Here is a 10,135-nt window from a genome sequence, read left to right as displayed (position 1 = left end):
AATTCAAATATTCTCGGTCTTATCTCCTTAAATTGTTATCTGCAAAAGAATGAATCCACAAAGTTTCGATTACGATAGAAAATACCTATTGTGACTTCCAAAGTGGACCTTTATTGGTCCTTTATTGGTTCATCAGCTTCTATTACATTTAAAACGATCTCTAGGAAATTGATAGTTTCTTTCCTGTGATTTAGTAAAAAAAGAAAGTGTTTATTAATTTGTTAATAAACAGTGTCAATTGGTTTCATGTAATAAACAATATGGTTAATGTATTATAAAAAATTAGAGAAATGATATTTGTGCAACCACTTTGTGATAACTTTTAGACAATTTTCTCTTTCATATTCACATTATATTTTTACTATCTCTCTCTCTTTTTTTCTCTCCATTGTTTCTGACCAATGAAAAGAGAGAAAAGAAAGGTTGTCAAATAGGTTATACCAAATGGTTGTTCAAATATCATTGCTCAAAAAATTATCTTTATTTTTGTCATGCAAGCTTGATTTTGGTTTATTGTATGCCTTTGTCTATCGTCCATTTATTTTATATTTTGGTTAACTATGGATGGGTAAGATACTATAATGGTCATACTCGAATTCATGCTCTCATAGATGTATATATAATTCATACTCGAATATCATAGTAAAGATTGATCCAAAAGTTATAATTTCACCCTCTCATCTCTCACCATAAAAATCTCTCTCACTTGATATATATATATATATATATATATATATATATATATATAGGGCATATCAAGTGAGAATAACATATTTATGTGAGAATGATAGGAATAAATAACAACCGTTAGATTAAAATGTGTGGCTGAGATTAAAAGATCTATTTTAAACAAAACATGTGTCACTCCATAGTCTATCCAATCTTATGAATCATTCCCTTCTCATCTTTTCCAATCCACCTTCATATGCAAAATTGTTCAACAATTTATTCCATTCACTTTCTGCTTCCTGCAATCTATCTTCTTAAACTTAATACATATAAATTGATATTAAAGTAATTTGGAGGACCATGACCATGGGTCCAATTTCAAGGGTTTCCAATTTAATTTCAGATTCAGATTTTGGCTAAATATCAATTTCTAATTTCACAATTTCCTTGTTCTGGACTTTACGATCAGAATAATGTTATCAAATTGGGGAAATAAGGGGTGTCAACAACACCACTTCTTCTCCTGAAGATTTGATTATTTTTTTTTTTTTTTTTATCAAAATTGTTCAGCCATTTGTTGATTTACGATCTCCAACATGTGAAAAACAATAAAATAAAATAAAACCAAGTTTTAATGTTTTTTTATTGATAGTTCTGATGCCAAAAACATGGAAGGAGGTTTGGGACCTCTGGTGAAAGGCGGAGAAGAAGAAAGAACGCGTAGGAATAAAAACGCGTGTGGGTTTCCCTGTATCCCTTGATACTTAACCTATCTTTAATCTCAGCCACACATTTTAATCTAACGGTTGTTATTTATTCCTATCATTCTCACATAAATATGTTATTCTCATTTGATATGCCTCCTATATATACGAATTTTCTAGAACACACCCACTAGTTTTTATGTGGGAGTGTTTTAGCAAGTTATAACTAAAAAATTAATAAATACACCTTAAGGTGTATGTTGCTATAACACACTTTCTAAAAAAACAAGTGGGTGTGTTCTAGCAAATCTTATAGGCATTTGCTAGAATACACCCACTTATTTTTTAGAAGGAGTATTTTAGCAAATAAATAACTAAACAGTGGTTAAATACACTCTAAGTTATAGCTTTGCTAAAACACTCCCACATAAAAATTAGTGGATGTGTTCTAGCAAACCATATATATATATATATATATATATGCTCGTACAAACAACTATTCACATTCGTTTTTGTGAGTAAGTTTGCTCATGCTTGTATCTAGGGATGGTTATGAGGGTAGGGGGGCGGCATCTCAGCGCATCCTTTTTTAAAGCCACCTAAATTGTCCAATCAAATACACACACACACATATATAATATATATCAAAAAAATCTTTTGACATTTTTCGTTGTTTTAAGAAAATTTACATAATTGTCTATTTCAAGAGTTAAATATTATCTCGTTATTAGCAAGTAAAATTAACACAAATGAAGAAAAGAAAATTGAATAAGTTTTGGTTAAGTAAACGGAACTTAAACTAAAGTGTAGAATAAACACTTTTTTAACGACTCTTTGAATTTAAAGTTAAATGCCCTTCTGAATAAATGATGAAATAAATGAGTAATTGCAAATTAATTATTGAATCAAAGATGAAATTGATAGATGAGAATCAATTTATAGTTAGTTGTTAGTAAGGGAAGAGGAAAGATAGAAGAAGACTTCAGTCATTACTCTACTAGAGAATACTAAAGAGAGAGGAGAGACTTCATAAATTTTCTATATACCCATTATTGATCAACATTTCCCTATCGACGCACGGTTCAAGCTTCCTTGATTTTAGATCACTAGCCACATGTCAATTTGCTTCAACCAATTAAGTTATGACAAGTGTATTTCCTCGTAATATTTTGGATCATAACAAATACCTTATCAAGCACAAAAATAACAATGTTTAAACTTTGAGCCTTTGGTACAAAAATTTGGACAACAAAGTAGTGGAACTATTGCAGGTACATTTGTATGCGTTAAGTATGTCTCGATACCGGTATTAATTTGAGAAAATGGAAGTGATCAAATGTTGTATATATACTAATATAGTGTCAATGTTCACCGACATATGTTAGAAATCCAACACACCTTCAATCTAAAAATGATAGTATACTACATACAATTCTAACCATTTAAATCCTATCAAAACTCTATAAGAAACATAATTAGAATGGTACAAACACTTTTACAACTATAGCTAACTTTATATTTGCAATAATGATTAACATCTTGAAAGTGTTATGGTGATATTGAAGACTAGAAATGATAGAATCTTCAAAGATATTAGTAAGGGGGTGGAGGATATCGTTGATGATATTAAGTTTTTGTCTTGGCAATGGAGCTTGAATAGGTTGAAGATTCCAACTTGCCTCTTCTACGAGTGGAGTTGGAATCCAAGGGATTGTCTTTTAAGATAATTATTTACTTGTTTTTTTCGTGTGCTCGGGGTTTTTTGGGAGCTTTTGTTTGTTGGTTTTGGGTGGCCGCATATTCACGGTGTCCATTGTAGTTTGCCTCTTTTCGCTTAGTCGTTCCTCTTGTGCGGTGTAGCTTTAATAATATGATGTTTAAGAAAAAGAAAAAAAAAACACAAAAATCACAATGTTTAGACTTTGACCCTTTGGTGCAAAAATTTGGACAACAAAGTAGTGGAATTATTACTAGTACATTTGAAGGCGTTAAATATGTCTCGATACCGATATTAATTTGAGAAAATGGAAGTGATCGAATGTTATATATAGATACTAATGTAGTGTCAATGTTCAACACCGACACATGTCAAAAATTGAACACACCTTCAATCTAAAAATGTTAGCACTACATATATTCTAGGCTAAAATATGGTTTTGGTCCCTGCAAATATGTCTCGTTTTGGTTTTAGTCATTGTAAAAAAAATTGTTGTTTTTGGTCCCTACAAATATGTCTCATTTTGGTTTTGGTCCCTGGCCCCACTTTGTGATGATTTGCACACGTGACACATGATGACTGAACTCATTTATTAGAAAAATAGTCCCTGTAAAATCTTTTGATTTTTAAAATGGTCCCTGCAAAATATTTTACTTTTGAAAATTGTCCCTGTAGGGACTATTTTTAAAAACAAAATATTTTGCATGGACCAAAAACAACAAAAAAAAAATTACAGGGAGTAAAATCAAAACAAAACATATTTGCATGGACCAAAATCATATTTTAGCCTATATTCTAACTATTTCAATCCTATCAAAACTCTATAAGATACATAATTAGAATGATACAAACATTTTTACAACTATACCTAACTACATTTACAATAATGATTAACATCTTGATAGTGTTTTCACTAATAAATCCCCGATTTCTTTCTATGCACCTATGATGTTAAATCTTAATCTGATTTTTGATCTGCATCTGATGTGGCTTGAACTTGAGCTGCATATTGTAAGTTCCATAGAACATCTTCAAAAGAAGGACGAGATGAAGAGTCTTGAGATATACATTTGGTTGTTATAGATATTGCAATTGATAATGATTCTTGAGAGCAAGTTGTCAACACTATTGGATCCACAATCTTTCTTCTTCCATCTTGACTTCCAAATGATGCCTATGGTTCACAACAACATATTTTCAAGTCATTAATTAACAAAAATTTTAAATTTTATCATAGCAATGTATCTATATCAGAGTTCTTATCAAGGTTTTAAAAAACTGCCCGTTACCGAGAAAAAGGTCACGACAAAAGGTATAGGTAGTCGACGTTACCGTTTTTCACTATTTTTACAGAGTGAACAAAAATCACGACGAAACGTCGTTACAGCCGCGACGAAACACCGTTACGGCCACAAAAAAATGCCGTTCATGACAATAGACATAGAATCCGTATCACAACACCCGTAAGGGCCGAAATCATGAAATCCTATACGCAACCGCTACCTTGACCGGGATCGTTATTTAAAACCTTGGTTCTTATAGTTAAAGTTGTCGCTTCAAATTAAATTAAATATAAAATATAAACGAAAATTAAAAATGTAGTGTAATTTAAGGACCTAATATGATAAGAATAATCAAAATGAATAAGAATGAAGAAAAATTGACACTGAAAAATCATCATCACATTTCATATTATATAGTAAGCATATTTTTTTTCCACAAGTTTTTACTAACCTTTTCATTAATGAAAAATGTTTCACCTTTGTCACGTGTAATGGGTCCAACAAGTGATTCCAACAATATGAATCCAAAATTGTAAACATCATTATCCATCTTTGTCTTTGGACTGCAAGAAGAAAAAAACAATTAATTTGTTAAGGATACACAAATTCATTGAAGCATAAAAATGGACTTCAAACCATAGTAAAGTGTAAAAATTGAATTAGTGAAGACTAAACTAAGCATTGAAAACCATGCATGGTTGTGTTGGTGATGCTGTGTGATGTTTTGTTGCTGTCAATAACAATGAAAGTCATACAAAGATATGTAGCACCAACACTTCAGATAGAAAGCGTGTTCGGTGTCCGACACTATTGCATGTTTGGTGTCCGACACTTGTTCAATATCGGCATGACACTGACACGTGTGGTCACATTCATTCACTTTCATTTCTTTAAATTATTATCAGTTGTCTACGTATAGTGTCAGAGTCGTGTCCGGCGTTTGTGTCGGTGCTTCATAAAAATGTAACTGAATTGTAAAAATTCAATCCCAAAAAGGTACATAATAATCCAGTTGCAAGTCATTCTAGTAAAGTAGATTTAAGTTATTATAGTATCATACCATGATTTTGATTTCTTCTCACTCTTTGTCTGTATGCAAACATAGAAAGCAACAGAATCAGTCAAGATCAAAATCATATTAGATAAATGGTATAACAGCAACAATGGATTGATTAAACATACCTCGAACTTTTCGATATCCTCTCTGATGATGGAAATACCATAGTCACTTAGTTTTGGAATGCAGTGTTCATCAAGTAACACACTCTTTGTCTTTAGTTGGTTGCTAAAACATCCTGGTATAACACCAGTATGTAAGAAATGCACTGCCTTTGCAACTCCAATCAAAATTGCCAGTCTATCCGGCCACTTAAGTGCTTTCACTGCAGAATATTCTGCAATTTTTTTATGAAGCAAGATTAGAAAATCGTAGCCTTCAATAAGAAACCTATGACGTACAAAAAAAAATCAGAGAAAATGGTCATTTTGGTTCGTGAACGTGTATGGCGCTATGACTAGAGTACCAAAATTACAAAGATTCTTTGAATTTTCCCTAAGTTAGTTTGGTCCTCAAATGTATTTTTCGTTAGTTAGTTTGGTCATCGAATGTGTCTTCGGTTAGTCAGTTTGGTTTATCAGATTACTAAAGAAGATACACAAAAGGATGTTTTAGTAATTGTGATACATTCAGAGATTACACTGACACCGTGTCGCACATTTAGAGCACAAATGAATGTTTACTCAAAATAGATGTTATGCACCCAATAATGTGCATAATATATGACATACTAACCTGATAGATGAGTATGATAATCTCCATTTGGCACATATTCATACATAAGATGAAGTTTTGGGATGCTTGAATCATCTCGTTCGCCACCATCAATACAATAACCCAAAAGGCTAACCAAATTTGGATGTTGAAGCTTTGAGAGGTAATCCAACTTAGCTTTAAGACTTTGAATCGAGCATTTTTTTGACAGAACCAATGATCTTATCACCACATAAGTTCCATTCTCTAGTTTACCTTTATACAGCTGAAATGTTGCAGCAGAGTTAAAAAAAGCGAAGTTATATGTATGTATGATGAAGATTCAAGTTACTCCGAGAGTAACTCTGAGCTTAGTTACTCCATTTAATAATTCATTATAAATGCAATCGATCAAACAGCATTTTGAGTGGTCGAAAGGTACCTTTCCTATGGAGCCATCACCGATACATGTTGACAAATTAAAGTTTTTGGTGACTTCTTTCAAATCTTGAATAGAAAATTGTCTACAGGTCGGAGTAGTTTGTGTCCCTAGCTTCACTGCTTGAGAAATAAATCCTGAAAGAATAAACAATTAGACATTAATTTATCAAAATCTGAAGTCTGCTACTAAACTAAAATAGTATGGTGGTTTTAAATATTGTTGCTGCAGTGTCGAAATTTATGTGTAAATCACATTGCGGTCACAATTACAATCATGAATTGCGACATACACGCAACCAGAATTTTAAATTGTGGTCTAAAACAATATCTGTAGCCACAATGTCAAGAATTTTTGTTTCTCAGTTTGCACATTTGCGACCACGTATTTATAGGCCATTTCTCGCGAAAAGGACTGTGATATAACTCCAACCACAATTTAAAACCTACGAAAACATTATTGCTCTAGCAACTTAAATACTTACTAGCATTTGCAAGAACTTCTGATGAAACACCAGTTTTGGATTTATCTTGAACAATTTTCGGCAACACATCCTTTCTAGTTTTCTTCATCAAACGACATTTTTTACATAAAAAAACTCCAAACACCAAAACCGCAAGAAGAAATCCAACAATGATAGCAACGATTGCAACCACTTTCCATTCCTTCAATTTCATCCATCCTAAACCCGATTCCTTACAATAAGACCCTCTCTGCTGATTCTGAGAATCAACAGATAAACAATTTCTACCATATCTAACAACTCTACCATTAGAACTATTCACCAAACAAGAAGGAAGTAAACCACTTAACTTGTTGCTAGAAATATCCACATAACCGAGTTTTCCACCACAATGAAGTTTATCAGAAAATTCTCCACTTAGCACATTGTTTGCAAGATTCAAATAACTTAAATTTGACAAAGAGAACAATGTTGAAGGCGGTGTGCCCTTCAGATGATTCGACGAAAGGTCTAAATGTTGAAGATGATTCAATTCACCAAACTTCTTCGGTATCTCTCCCGAAAACGAGTTATTGCTTAACAAAACCGTGACCACGAATTTCGGCAGAACCGGTAGTTCAAATTCGAAACGATTTTCTCTCAAATCCAAAACATGTAAACCATTGAGAGTAGTGAGACTAGGTAATCCACCAGAGAGTTCATTTTGTGACAAGGAAATAACTTTAAGTGTCTTGATTTTGCAGAGTGAAGTTGGAAATGAACCCTTTAAGTGATTTTTCTTCAAACTCAAGATACTTAAGTTAAACAAAGAATCAAACCAATTAGGCATAGTGGTGTTAAAATAATTTTCATCAAGTGTTAGTGATTGAAGTTTTACCATAGTTGAGATTTTTGGTGGAATGGTACCAAATAGGAAATTTGAACTCATATCAAAAACTTGAAGAAAAGTGAGAGATTGAATCTTATTAGGAAGTTTCCCCCAAATTCCTAATGAAACCAAACTAAGAACCTTTAGGGTTTTCAACTTTGTCAATGTGATGAAAAATGAATCAATTGAGAAATTCATGGATAGTGTTTGATTTGGAATTGCAAATCCATTGAAACTTGATGGTTTCAAAAATTTTTCACCAAAAATTTTGAGCTCAGTTATTGAATTATCTTCACATTTAATGCTCAAATTTGAAGATGAAGGAAGGTAACATAGGTCATTATTGTAGTTTTCCATAATTTGTAATGAAGAAGGGAATTCTAAATAAGCTCTTAATTGTAACAAGGTTTGACTTTGATCTTGTTCTAACTCATGAGTATTTGAAATGAATAACAAAAACCATGAAAGAAACAAAAGATGAAAGTGAAAGTACCTCATTGAATTGCCAAATTGGAACATTATGCACCAAATATGATTGAAGTAAGCATCAAATATTCAAAGTAGTTTTCAACTACCAAATTCAATAGAAAACAAAAAACAAAAACACCAAAAAAAAAGTTTAGAAGTCAAAAGACTAATGCATATAGATCCTACCGCTCAAAGTTATCCTATCAGACTCGAGAGATTAATCTCTACAGTTGTGTATGTTGAGGATAGCTCATATACACCAAAAAATATATATCCTTCAAAGCTCAAAGATTTCCAAGGGTTAGGGCAACATACACTAGAAATTTCACAAGGAAACTACCAAGAAGAGAATTTTGCTCAAAAAGTTGAAACAATGTACTTGAGAGAGAGAGAGAGAGAGAGAGAGATTAATAAAGATTGTTTATTTGAGTGGATATTTTTAAAGAAAGAAAATACAGAAACCAAGAAGAAGAAAAAAGGAATAAAAGATAGTGAAAGTGATAAAGAATGTAAATTTATAAAAAGGAGAATCAGAAAAAGAAAAATAAGGACAAACCCATAACTAGTTCTGCAAAAAATGATGTTTTTTAATGATTGTTTGAGTGAAGACAAGTGAGTTAGTTCAAAATGTTGTACTACCATGCAAAAGGACAAAGGCATTTATGTTTCAGTAATGTTTCAAGTGGTGATCTTGGTGCTGCCATTAATGTAGAGATCAGAACTTGTGACCACAAATGGATAATAGTGTATCAATAAATATTACAGTTAGATTCATATCTTAAAATAGGAAAGAATCTGATTTATATTTTTTGGAAAATGGACCTGTTAAAAGTAACAAAAAAGCATAAGTTGTGTTTTTTTCTTTATTAAAGTTTGAATGAAATTTTTGTCTTTCTATTTTGACTGAATTGTAATTTTGGTAAGTTTAGTTTCGAAGGTTCGTAAGATTAGACAGACTTCAAGACTCAACGAGCACTAGAAGAAGTGTTTTACATATTATCTATAAAAAAGATCATAACTCTGACGCACGCTGAGAGTTGAATCCATGTCATTGTGCGATATGAATCAACTCCTTATTAATTGAGACGGTCTTTATTAACATTTTGTCTTCATTTTTTTTAGTGTTTAATCAAAAGTCAGCTTAATGGTGTACATTTTACTCTCTTCATCTTAGGAGGAAAATTAACACTCCTTCTATCTCATTATTAAGAAATTGATTTATATACTAATCTTTGTCCTAAATATAGCCTTAAAAGTAATTCATATACCACCTTTGTCCTAAATATAAGAATTTGATTAGTAGATAATTAAAACTTATTCAAAAACTATTTCAGTTAATGATTGAATTTAGGTACTTAGCAATCATTAATCTTAATTAAAACTAGTTATAGAATTATATATTATACCAAGGGTTGTTAATTAACATCTTGATCAAGTCGATGTGCATTGTTAGAACATTGATTATGTATCATTCCAGCCCACATTTAATCATCATCAATTAAACAAGTGCACCCATGAAATATTTAATAAGGAATTCATGTTAAAGGAATAACATCAGATGAGTTTTTGTCAAGAAAACACGTAAAATGAGTTCTTGTCAATCATATAACTATGTTTATATTTTATTGACTTACAACATTAGCAACAATGGAGGATTATCAACATATCATGAAGAGAACTATCAACATTAAGCAAATACTTACGGGATATAAGGATGATTTGGTGCTTGAGGTGAAATAGTTAAGGAAAAGGGTGACATGAAATTCAATGATTT

The 10,135-nt window shown here is 31.7% G+C and overlaps 1 protein-coding gene across 1 annotated transcript; it reads right to left on the bottom strand.

Moving 5' to 3' along the window:
- Positions 1-3,881: 3,881 nt before the first annotated feature.
- On the bottom strand, positions 3,882-9,063 carry LOC11413006 (probable inactive leucine-rich repeat receptor-like protein kinase At3g03770). The gene is made up of 7 exons (XM_024786647.2): positions 7,047-9,063; positions 6,566-6,699; positions 6,166-6,409; positions 5,556-5,767; positions 5,434-5,462; positions 4,825-4,936; positions 3,882-4,264 (listed from the first exon to the last, which is right to left on the bottom strand). Exons 1-7 carry the CDS (start codon positions 8,410-8,412, stop codon positions 4,049-4,051), a joined length of 2,313 nt encoding a protein of 770 aa, XP_024642415.1. The 5' UTR covers positions 8,413-9,063; the 3' UTR covers positions 3,882-4,048.
- Between the last annotated feature and the right edge of the window lie 1,072 nt (positions 9,064-10,135).

This window comes from Medicago truncatula, chromosome 6, assembly GCF_003473485.1.
Source record: "Medicago truncatula cultivar Jemalong A17 chromosome 6, MtrunA17r5.0-ANR, whole genome shotgun sequence".
NCBI classification, from domain to species: Eukaryota; Viridiplantae; Streptophyta; class Magnoliopsida; order Fabales; family Fabaceae; genus Medicago; species Medicago truncatula.
This window is presented reverse-complemented; position numbering and strand designations above follow the sequence as displayed.